Source organism: Sorex araneus, chromosome 1 (assembly GCF_027595985.1).
Source record: "Sorex araneus isolate mSorAra2 chromosome 1, mSorAra2.pri, whole genome shotgun sequence".
Classification (NCBI taxonomy): domain Eukaryota; kingdom Metazoa; phylum Chordata; class Mammalia; order Eulipotyphla; family Soricidae; genus Sorex; species Sorex araneus.
Window position 1 is genome coordinate 288,559,338 of NC_073302.1, and position 12,682 is coordinate 288,572,019.

At 43.3% G+C, this 12,682-nt stretch overlaps 1 protein-coding gene across 1 annotated transcript in view; it reads right to left on the reverse strand.

Moving 5' to 3' along the window:
- UGGT2 (UDP-glucose glycoprotein glucosyltransferase 2) overlaps positions 1–12,682 on the reverse strand; it is a 117,573-nt gene that overhangs the window by 77,886 nt on the left and 27,005 nt on the right. The window contains exons 8-10 of the mRNA XM_055142837.1: positions 11,837–11,937; positions 8,921–9,020; positions 6,064–6,124 (exon numbers count right to left, since the gene is read on the reverse strand). Of these exons, the coding sequence (XP_054998812.1) occupies positions 6,064–6,124; positions 8,921–9,020; positions 11,837–11,937 (262 nt within the window). The remainder of the gene's footprint in view (positions 1–6,063; positions 6,125–8,920; positions 9,021–11,836; positions 11,938–12,682) is intronic.

Genomic DNA, 12,682 nt, shown 5'->3' on the forward strand with positions numbered 1-12,682 from the left:
CATGGAAAATTGAGGACAATGAGGAGAAACTTATTATTACCTCTCATAAGCCCTCAACAACCTGCAAACATAAGATTTCAGCTACAATCACCATACTTTCTGTCAAGGGGGCAGGAGGGATGCGTGTGTGTGTGTGTGTGTGTGTGTGTGTGTGTGTGTAGCATGACAACACTGGTGCAGGGACACTGACTCTGGTAATTGGTGCTGAAATATTATGTGCCTAAAACTCAACTATCAATAACTTTGCAAATCATTTTTTTTTTCAAAGCAGCCATCTGTCTACTAACATGTGGACATGTCAAGATCTGCCTAATTTAAAATTAGCAGGTGGCCCTGACAACACATTTCTGACCCATGGTTTCAAACTGGGCCAAATTTGAGGCTCCTGGACTTTGAACCACGGCCTGAAGTCTTCTTCAGATTTGGTTTGGGTCCCCAGGGAGCCTTGCTCAAGAGAGGCAGCCCCTCTCCCCCTGCACGGCTGTGAAAGAACCTGACACATCACCCACACCCACCCCTGCAGCTTGCCAAGCTCACCCACCAGCTGCCGGAGAGCAGCTGGAGTCAAACTGTGGAAACGTAGACTTAATCAAGTGGTTTGCACCCGCCTCGCCCTCTTCCCGCTGCTGTGTGTTCCTAGTGTTGCACTGTGCGCCCCCAGACCCCTAAGCCAGAGTGTGACCGTGTGCAACTGGCTTGCGTAGCAAAGTGAAGCCGGTCCACTCACGACAGGAATAAAGCGGTGCTTGAGATCCAAACTCCCGGGAGACTACAACATCTCAACTAGAAGTAGAAAGCACATCAAATACTGATTTATACTAATCTGCAGATTCCTCAAGGAGTTATGGCAGGGCAGAATCTTGAACAAAGATACTCAAAACGGGGTGTGAGGTACGATTAATAAAACTGCTAAAATTCTTTGAGTGTATTATATGATGATCTTGAAAACTCTTTTTTCCTTCCCATTATTCACATGCAAAAAGACACTTGCCAAGAGAGTATGCCATCAGAACTTTTGAATATGTAAAACGTGATGTCTCTGTATAACTTTGATCAGTATTTTGAGGGAATACAAAGCATTTTCTACAAAAAGCCAATATCGCATCTGTCTTTGTTCACAGGCTCTGCGGTAGCTATGTTTTCAGAAACTCTTTGGTGTGAATGAAATTTTTTGGTCATTAACATTTTTGCCTGACTTTGGTTCTCTCTGTAGCATTAGCTATTCAGGCAACATTGCTATTTGCTTGACAGACCTTTGTCCACTTTAAAATTTATGAAACATTTTTTATTTCGCATATATTATTTTAGTCTAATGACCCAAACAGAAAATGTCTGCTAATACTTTCTGCTTACTTATGTTTATTAGTATGGCAGCTATAGCAGGACTCAACTGTCATTTTTTCATGGGATTCTGGATGTATTTTTCTAAAGGTCATCACAAATGGTCTATTTCATCACTGCATTCAGTTTTTTTCAAACTTGGAAAGATTTAGACGTGTGTTCCATGAGTAACTATTAAAATGTGATTTTCTCTTTACATAAAATAACACTAGCTTTGACCCACTTTTTGTTGCCTCTCCTTTGCTCAGTTTTTATTCATATATAAGTGGTTAACTACATTCTTTAATATATCTATGTATATATAGTTTCATTACTTGATTTTCTAGCTTTCATATTCATATTGATCATATTCAAGGTCTAATAGGCAGTTACTTTGCCAAAGTCTCTTCAATCAATTCTTTTTTTTTTAAATATAATTTTTTTGGGGGGTTACACCCGGAGATTCACAGGGGTTACTCCTGGCTCATGCACTCAGGAATTACTTCTGGCAGTGCTCGGAGGACCATATGGGATGCTGGGAATTGAACCCGGGTTGGCCACATGTAGGGCAAATGCCCTGAAATTTCCTGCCAGTTCTAGTTTCATACACTGTCTGGGCATGCCCTGCTATTCTCTGGCCACCTTCCGAGTCCCTATACTTCTAAACTGCTAGTAGTTCTTCTTTTATTTTGACGGCCAGGGGTTGGGGGACACCTGGGTATACTCAGGAAGTGATTACTTCCACGGTGGTGCTCAAGGGTCGATCTCAGTGCTACTCCGGGGACCATGGAGTACCATGGGATTGAACCAAACGCTCGAGCACGCAATGCAGACACTCTAGTCCCTCGAGCCCCCACCCCAGCCCTTGGCTTTCTAAGCGCAGGTCTGAGTGCTCTGGGCAACACTTCTCTGCTTAGAGGGGCGTCTCCCTGCAGAGCAGAGTCCCGGTCTCCTTCCCTCACACCGTGGGCCTTGTGTGGACGACCCTGACCTATTAGTCTGAAACACTAACATTTTGTCCTGGACCAGGTATCAGGAGAAATTGAATGGGGGCAAGGATCAAAATCCATTTTCCAGGTTTCTTTTTCTGAAGTTTCCTTATCATGTAAGTTGGGTCACCCAACCCACCATCTTGGTCAGATTCTCTGAGGTTCTGATCATCAGCATCTAAGGATACAGCCCTGCCCTGGGGGTGAGCATCTGCTCCCCATCCTGAGCTCTGTTCTCCCTTGTGTTGGCTTCTCTCCCCCTCTCGCCACCCGCACACACGTGTTCTCCACTATCCGCTTTCAGTTCCGTCTGTACACTCACTGGAGTTTTTCCTTTTGAGGGTATTTGCTGATAATTTCTGCATCTTCCCTTACCAGAACCCCAGGCAATGCTCCGTTCTTCCCTTCTGCACAACTGTAGCTTTACATTTCAGCTGGAAGGTGCTGAGAAGTTTTCATTCCTGTTCCTTTTGCTGGAAATGTTTCACTATTCTTGTTCTAATCTAAGACTTTTTCCTCATCTTTGTTGCCATGTTTGAGTCTTAGGATAATAAATGTAACTGCTTTGGACTGGGTGTAGTCTTATTATTCCTATTAGACTCAAGTACTGTATTATGTATTCTTTTCCCTCTTGAGGCAACATGGTTTACAATTAGACATCAAACATTAGTGCACCTCAGCCGCCACCAAAGTACCATCATGCCCCCCTGCCCCCATCCCTTGGCCCTTCCATCTGCTCTCCCCCACCCCTACTCCAGAGCCTCAGTTCTGTTGCGGAGACCCAGGGTTTGTTTTCTCGGCCGTCATTTCCCAAGTGCTATATTCTTAACTGAGTAACAGGGTGTTAACCTAGACTAACTCTGATCCAAAACATAAGATGGTTGGAACCAGCTAGCCTAGCCAAGCTGATAATGAAATACCAAATTATGCAAATAAAGATCATGTTTAAATTTTAAATGCCCAAATAATTCATGAAAATAATGACAGGATAAAGCAAATTCTAGGGTTGAGAGATTTCTGGATAATTTAAATACAGCACTGAACATATTAGAATAACCTTTTTTGATAATAATTTTAACCTTCCATTTGTCATTTTGACAATGTTTCAACTATTTCTATCTTCTTGCAGTTATATTCCAAGTGCGTTCAAAGGTCATAATTGAAACTCTCTAATTAGTTGTGTTTCCAAGCCACTGAGAGCTGGCGACTTTCTCGGTCAGAGACAGTAGCAGCAACTGAAGGCAGTGGGCCTTGCTACAGTTTATTCATCTTCCAGTTCTTCTAATAACCCTAAAATCGCCATTTACTTAAGTTGTTTCCAAAAAAAAATTAAAGATGGTTACACAGAAGAAGTTGTACTAAACCTCTTTTAAACACTAAAATACTCTCTTGGTTTTGGAATGGTCCTTAGGCCTTACTCCTGGCTCTGTGCTCAGGGATCACTGCTGGGTGCCAGGGGTTGAGCCCGGGCCAGCTGCAGGCCAGGCAACCTCCGGACCGCTCTACTCTCCCCAGCCCCTCAAACGCTACAACATACTGTACCTGTTGGGGAGACTCCCAGAGGTGCCCTAGACATCTGCAGGCCTCCCGGTCACCCTCAGCCAGCAGGGCTGGCGGGTCAATGGCCCCAGCAGGAGGTACTTTCCGGATTCCCGGGCCACGCAGGCTGTGCTCTGGAGAACCGCGTGGTGCCGGGGACCGAATCTGAGTCGGCGACATGTCCTACCTCTGCCCTACCTCTGTCCTACCGCGCCAGCCCCATTTCTTAAATATTTTCTTTCAAGAGTGAAAGATAAAACACAACGTGATCGATGGAAAAGTTAGCTGGAAAAACTCGAACATACTTGGATTATTCTGCAGCCTTTTCTTAGTTTAAGAATACCAAGGTCACATGTGGTCAGATATCAGGGAAATACCATGGGAAAGATGAATCCATTGCTCACTTCCTGTCCCCATAAGGTCAGGTGACCTCGACTCCGTTTTCTGACCTTTGTGCTCTAGCAGCCAGAAAAGAGGGGGTGGGGGACGGAGTGAGCGGAAGAGTGCCAAACAGCTCCGCTCCCTGCCAGGAGGCAAGTCACAGAGTCACAGGGCCTCAGTCAACACCGAAAGGACAGAATAAGCCCCCGTGGTGTTTCCTGCTACCCACAAGCAGACCAGCGGGCGGGAAGCTTCTCAGAGTCCCTCAAGCAGCGTCATCGCCTCCCTGTCGCCTGCTGAATGAGGCGTAAAGAACCAGATCATGCGATGCCCATGCGTGGATGTGCCTGTTTTCCCCGCCCGTTCCTTCTCCATGCCCTCTTCTGCATGCAGTGGGGCCCTTCAAAGAAATACACAGAGGATGCTTATCTGAAGCCTGAGGAGTGCAATTAGGAAAAGTAAAAATGACAAGTCACAAGAACTCAGTCATGATACTTGCAACTTAGTTTTGAAGAATAACCAAGGTTTTGTAAGTGTCAGGGTGGAGGGGGGAACTCCCCCCCCCCCCCCGGTTGGCTGGGATATTCCAGAACCCACCCAGAGGGACCACTGCTCCTTATCATCCCCAAAGCCCGTGTCTGTCCTCAGAGTGACAGTGATGGGCTTATCCGTTCCTAGTGAAGTTGTCTGTTAGCCTCAGATTCTAGAAAACAAGCTCTAGCTTTCTAGCCTCCGTGTGTGTGAGAGGGAACCACAGAATCAAATTCTGGTAAAAGACATGAAAGTCAAAGTAATCTTCTTCTTGCTGCTTTGAAGGCAGGCGAAGAGGTCTGGAGCTGTGGCAGACACTTTGAAAACAACATCATCAAAAAATAAAAATAATGTCTGCAGCCATCCACTGTGAACTTTATGTTATGTTAGGAAAATGAACTCCACTGGCTGAGAGCCCTATGTACCTAATCTGGAATGAAACAAATGAACAGTCCCATTTCCATGCTAAAGCCAGAGAGTACGCTAGCTAACTACTTCACAGGGGCCATCTGAGATCTGAAGATAATTTAGAAGATTGCGTGGCTAAATCTTACCAAACTATTCATCAACAACTGTGCCCTACATATATAAGGTGCCACTGTTTTAAATGAGCTGATTGCCAATCTTTCTCCTGCTGTGACCTGCTCCCAACAGCCAGGTCCTGGCCTGTCCCCATCCTCCCCCATTTTTCCACACCCACCGACCACCCCACCTATTTACAGGATTTTCACCGATGGCCACGGTGGGATATCCCTAGTTGAGAAATGTTGCTTTGACCATCATGCGGCCCTCACAAATTATTTCTTTGCTTGTTTGGTTTTAGGGGGTCACATCTGACCATGCTCAGGGCTTACTCCTGGCTCTGCACTCAGGGATCACTCCTGGCGGGGTTCAGGGAACCAGATGGGGTGCTAGGGATCAAATCTGAGTCGGCTCCATGCAAGGCAAGTGCCTTACCCACTGTACCATCACTCTAGCCCCATGTTCTCACAAATTCTAAAGCAACACAAATGACGGGAAAGAGAAGTGTTGGTTGACTCATATCCTTTGTGCCTTATGTAGCGACGACAGACACCTGTGGGCAGGGCCTGGATGGAGAACTGGGCGAAGGAGGGATGAGCAGGACAGAGAGAGAGCTTGTCCAGAGTCACACTGCTCCGGGGGCAATAGAAAAGTAGAAAAAAAATCAAACTTTTTAAAATTTAAAATTCAACTTAATATTTCATATGAAAACCGAAGCTCTAAACTTCAAAATAATATTAACTTAGACCAAAGAAATTTTTAAATAGGAATTCAAACAAACCTTCTGATTTTCCTGTATTTCAGCCTTCATTTTTTGATTTACAGCAATTCTGGTCAGAGATCTGGGGAAATAAACACTGATGTAACTCATCCTTTCTCAAAGCCCAGGACTCATCTCGAACACGTGACACAAGGAAACGGAACTCTCGGTGGCCTCACGGCTACACGCGTCCATTTCCGTCCGGCCCCTCTGACAACAGTTACTGGAGTTTGATCTGATGAGTAGTTAACACATGTGAGAAAAGACTATAAAAGGCTCGTGTCTGCACCTTCCGAGCTGTCAGATATTTATTTTTCAAACACACTGTACTTCCCATGAAACTACCAACACCGTTAGGTATTAATCAAATGGGCAATTTTTCAGAAGATTTATTGAGAAAGATTCTGGTTCATCTGGAATTTCCCCCCCCCCCCTTTTGGTTTTGGTGCCAAATGGCAGTGCTCAAGAGCTTACTTCTGTCTCTGTGCTCAGGACCCAGGGGACTACATGGGATGCAGGGATCGAACCCTGGTTGGCCACGTGCAAGGCGAGCCACCTGCTCCCCGTACTATCGCTCTGGCCTCTTGTCTGGAATCTGTATGAGGGTAGAACACGGTGAAGATGTTGTGGCTCCTTTATGGAGGTGGAATGACTGGGCTTGGTGGCTCCTAAGAGCACGTCATCAGTGAACACCTGTCAATCTTATAAACAGGAGAAAGTAAAAACTGAAGCTTACGGGGCAGGAGGAGGGCTCAAAGGTCTGGAGTGCATCCCTGGCCAGCACTGGGCCCCAGGCACTGCCAAGTACGGCCCTGGTAGCCCCTGAGAAACAGCCTCACTGCTCCTGAGCCCCCGAAATGGTTAGGAGAGGGCCCCGAGTTCCAGCAAGTCTAGGGAGGGCCCCCAGACTCCCACTCTGGTTTTTGGATTTGGGGCCACACCTGGCAGTGCCCAGGGCTTATTCCTGGCTCTGCTCTCAGGAATTACTCCTAATGGGGCCCTGGGGGCCACATGAGGTGCCAGGGGTCACACCTAGGTCAGGGTTTGCAAGCAAGCGCCCTCCTGGCACTACCATTTCCTCAGCCCTGAAGGTCTAGTTTTTAACTTTAAAGAGTATCATCATTGGTTGGAGGAATAGCTCGAAATGGGAGATGTGTGCTGAAAGTAGATAAAGGATCAAACATGATGGACTCTCAGTATCTGTACTGGAAACCACAATGACCGAAAGTAGGGAGAGAGTAAGAAGGAAATTGTCTACCATAGAGGTAGGGGATGGAGAAGGGTGGGGGTGGCAGAAGGGATACTGGGGACACTGGTGGTGGAAAATGTACACTGATGGAGGGATGGGTGTTCGATCATTGTATGACTGAAACTCAATCATGAAAACTTTGTAACTATCTCACAGTGATTCATTAACAAAATAAAAAATTAATTAATTTAAAAAAGTATCAAGTTTCTCAGGCCAGGGAGAGAGCGCCAAGAGCAGCAGGACACACAGGGCTTTGGGTCTGATCCCTGGCTGAATTCTTGGTCACCTATGAGTGACCATTTAAAAAGATTCTTACTGCAAAGTCCTACTCGAACTCAAACTCGAGAACAATGTATTTTTATTTTATCTATTTTAGAAGAACAATGCATTTTTAAAATATTTCTAGTCAGCGTGCATTCTATCCTAATATTTGGCATCATTTGAGAAATTTGGGGGGACAATATAAAATACGTCACTTTAGCAAACATTATCTACCACGTGGCTGTAAGAGACTCATCAATCCTGTACTTTAGTCTTCAAACAGTGCAGGCATAATTCTGCAGCTTTCTTTTCATGATCATTGTCAAATTAAGAGCAAAGTTCAGCAACAGAATGCATGAATAGTTGTATGACTGTCGAAAGAACAAATCAACTGCCTTCTGAAAACTACAACTGTGTTTGAAAACTATCTTCACTGACCTGATAAACTCAAGAGCCCCAGTACGGGGACGGTCCAGAGAGACTGTCCAGTAGGCAGGGAAGCCGCCTGCATGCGGCTGAGCCTGGGCGCATCCCCGTCACCTCCAGCCACACCAGCAGGATCCCAGAGCCAGGAGTCAGCCCTGAGCACCACTGGGTGTGGTCCCCAAACCAACGAAAGCAGTTATTAATACTGAGGCTAGACATATGCTGGTAGACACGTATCTTATGGTTTACTAAATAGTGACTTAACCCAATCCTAACTGATGGGTTCTGATACCAATGGATTCACTCCCCTGGGGAGGACCAAGCAATGCTCAGGGCACCCCACTCCGTTGCTACCCCATAAGTGGAGTTCAACACTGGAGTTGGAGGCTGCCAGTTCTACACTAGAGTCAGAGGATGGGGTGCAGCTCAACCCCTGCAGTGGTCCGGGGTCTCCACGGCTATACCCACAGATGCACAGGAGGCCATATGACACCGTGTGACTAGACGCCAAACTATCTCTTGGTCCCAATATATTCATTCATGGAATTGGTAAACAAGGTGATGACCACGCTTTGGGGGCAGCATATCTGCTACCTCTCGGCCAACTGTGTCCTATTTATCTTACCATGGTAAAGAATACTTACCTTTAGTTTTCGGCAAATTGTACTATCTCATGGATGGTGGTGGGAATTTAAGACAATATATATGTGTAAGATTTTCAAGTTTTTAGTACACACCTGCATATACCAGTTAACACTCCTTTTAATTAAAGATTTAATATACAAAATATACATTTTAATATACAAAATGAAGGTCCTGATTCCTCCAACACTATACAAAATAGAACTGACAACATTATGTTAAATAAAATAAGCTATTTTCATAACAGGTATTAAAGAGAAAGAGTTCTGATGAAAGCAAAACCAATAAGCATCCACATACCTGGCTTTTATGGGGAAGTTCTGTGAAATGTCCTTCATTAGCTTTAGGGCATCATACACTGGAGTGGACATGATCTGAGAAGCTGCTTGGAAGCTAAGATCTGGAGGGGGGAAGATGGCACTGATGAATCCAGTGTCCCAGCAAACCTCTACAAACAGTTGCATGCAGTGAAGCCCTTTCTCAACCCTTCTGGCCACTTCTTTATATATACACATGACTGAACTCGTTCAAGTTTTCAAAAGCATTCCACGGAAAGTTATCACTTAGGTCCAATTAAGGTAGGCTTTGCCTTTTACGAAGGAGTAATTATCCATGAAAACTTACTGTGTAGCTTTCTACAAATTACAGTATAACTTAAAAATACATAAAGAAAATCTGAAACAAAGCTATGTTTTCCTATATGTAGGTTAAATGAAATATGCAACAAAAAAGTTGAAGAAAGAAAGGAGAGGAAGAAGGAAAGACAGCACTGAGGCAACAATTCTGAAAAAGAGCTTCAGCGCAGGCTCAGGATATTTAAATCAGTAAATGACAAAACTTTCATTTTCTCTTGAAATATCGTTCTATATTAATTTATGTCTGCACTGTCATCCCATTGTTCATTGATTTGCTTAAGCGGGCACCAGAAACATCTCCATTGTGAGACTTGTTGTTACTGTTTTTGGCATATTGAATACGCCATGGGTAGCTTGCCAGACTCTGCCGTGCGGGTGGGATATTCTTGGTAACTTGCCGGGCTCTCCAAGAGGGATGGAGGAATCGAACCAGGGTTGGCAGTGTGCAAGGCAAACGCCCTACCTGCTGTGCTATCACTCTAGTCTACATTTAATAATAACAAAAAAAGAAAGATATGCTAAATAGCATTGTTCTACCTGAAATGATAGTTCCACAGCAAGAAAAATGTGACAAACTGTAGTCAGTGTGTACAAGGTCGGAAGCAGTGATTTTAGTCTCAGGCAGATGGCAGAATAGAGGCAGGGCTCACCGGCCCTCACAGGCACTGACCAAGCAAGACCTAGATGCCTGGGCAGTGACAGGCAGTGGTCAGGCCTGAAGTGTCCCAGGCACCCATATGGGGCGCTGGGGATGAAACCCAGGTTGGCGGCATGCAAGGCAAGCACCCTGCCCCCGAGACCTTCAGCTTTCCAAGTCTTCCTGTCAGCTTAAAAACCTCATGTTCATGTTGCCAAAAAATTAATTATCTGCTTACTAAGCAAGTCAGTTAACGTGTATGGAAATAGACGATAGCTATCTTTGTAATACAATTCAAGTGTCCAAGCTGTAATTACAATGTAATATTTCTAAAGGATTAAATGTATTATTTTTGTTGAAGTAATCCTGCACTGTAACATTATAAATTTCATGTGTGCATCATTATCAATCAATGTCTGTGTATACAACATTAAATTCATCACTAATTTTTTTGAGGTTAAAAAAAAAACCCTCATGTTCACTCCACCACACCCCCTGCCATCTGGATATGTCACAATCACTTTAAGTCAATCTTTTAAATGCCAGTCCTATTATTCTGAGCTCCATATTTAAGCCCCAAATCTACTTACATGTTTGATATTCTCTGATCTCCAGTTGAAGATCTTAGTCATTTTTCACTCCTTTCCTTTCCTAAATATGCACTGAAAACCCAGCCATCGTTTCTAAAGCTTCTATCCTAGTCACAGTTCAATCACTGAGAACATCAGTTTTTAAAAATTACATTTCCTGCTTCTTGTCCATTCAAATCTACCTCATGCAGACATTAGGGGGGTGAATTAAAATGGAGGGAATTGTACATATTCTGTTTTCAATTCCTCCCAAATGCTCGAATCACCTATATCTTCTAATTCTAAGTTTCTCGGAGAACTTAGAAGAGGGGATCAGAGTGGGGTCTGTATCTGGCTGGCGGAGTCGGGGAGAAGAGGGGCGGGTTGCGAAGCGTTCCTTTCTAGGGTACCAAAATGTTCTACAATTGACTCCTGGAGAACAGTGAATACATATACTCAAATCCATTAATTGAGACAATATCCAAACTATGTAGTATGTCAGTGTTAACATGAGATAGAATCAAAGTTATCGAATATACAGGAAACTGGCAAGCCCATGATCTATTAAAGCTTATAAATAATCACTGTCACTGTCATCCCATTGTTCATCAATTTGCTTGAGAGGGCACCAGTAACATCTCCATTGTGAGACTTGTAACTCTTTTTGGCATATCAAATATGCCACAGGTAGCTTGCCAGGTTCTGCCGCATGAGCGGTACACTCTCGGTAGCTTGCCGGGCTCTCCAAGAGGGACGGAGGAATTGAACCTGGGTCAGCCACGTGCAAGGCAAATGTCCTACCTGCCGTGATAAGCTAGTAAGACTTAAGAGTTCAATTCAATGAAGATTTTGGTAACAAAATGTCTGCTTATAAATTCTGAGTATAAAAGCTACTGCAAACTAACAGTAAAACATACAATGGCCATTCAAATAAAAAAAAAACTAAAGAAAACTGATGCCTCTCAGGCCTCTAGTAAAGATTTTTAGTTAATTCTGCAGATTCTCTAAAATGTGCTTTAATATTTTTCAATTAACCTTTTACCACTGACATATCAGTTTACAATAATTTTATAATATCAAAAAAACTTTATCACATAGAAAAAAATCACTTGCTTAACAGGCAACTTTAATACTTCTAAAAAGTATGTCATACTTTACATTATTCACAATAAATAGTAATCATTATCCAAGAATAGGCAATATGGTAATTTATATTATTGTAAATGTTAGTTAACATTTACAATAATATAAATTATTGTAAATAATTTATATTTACATGTAAATGTTAGTTAACAAAGATTATTATTTCTAAAAGCATTATTTAATAGAGAGCCATAACTAAAACTCTGTGCTAACACAGACCAACATACTATACCTTGTAGTTCCCAGACTTTCAAAGGTGCCATTTCTTTACTACTCTCAATCAGGTATCTTTGGAAAGCTGTCAGATTATCGATATGATCGGAATATTTTTCTCTGTTTTAGAATATTAAGTAATGTTAATTAACAACACCTACTACAAATCACTTTACAAGCAGCAAATATGTAAAATTGACTGAAATAATGAAAAAGCTAGTAATTCAATATAATAACATATATTATATATAACATACATACAACGTAATATATCATGATGCAGCTGTATTCACAGAACCTAAAATAGTACGATAACTGGTGTAGGGAATGCAATGGTTGAAGGGGGGATGCCCGGATCCCCCTTGGCCCCGAGTATAGGAAGAAGGAAAGAAACAGGGTTGAGGGGAGGAGAGAGAGATGAGAAGCAAGGGAGCAGGGGCAGAGGTCAAGGGGACTCAAGGTGCATCGTGGTGCTAAGGAATGGCAGAGTTAAATATCCAAACCACACAGTCAACTACAGTGAAGCCATGAGAGACACACTTTAACAGGCAAACCCCAAAAGAGGCCTGTCCTGACGGCAGTATGGGGCCGGGGGTCTGGGAGGGATCCAGGGAACAGTGACGGGAAGCTGCCATGGTGGTGGGTGTGGAGCTGGAACATTTTATGTCTTAAAACCCAACTATGAGTAACCTTGTATCGCACAATGTTTTCATAAAATAATATAAATGTAAATGTTCACAGTAGCCACATGCAGCCATGAGCAAACATTAATAAATTATAAATGGATAAAAAATTATAATTAAAAAATCAATAATGAGGGGATATAAGAGCCTACTCTTCTCAGTCACTAGGCAAAGCACAATCT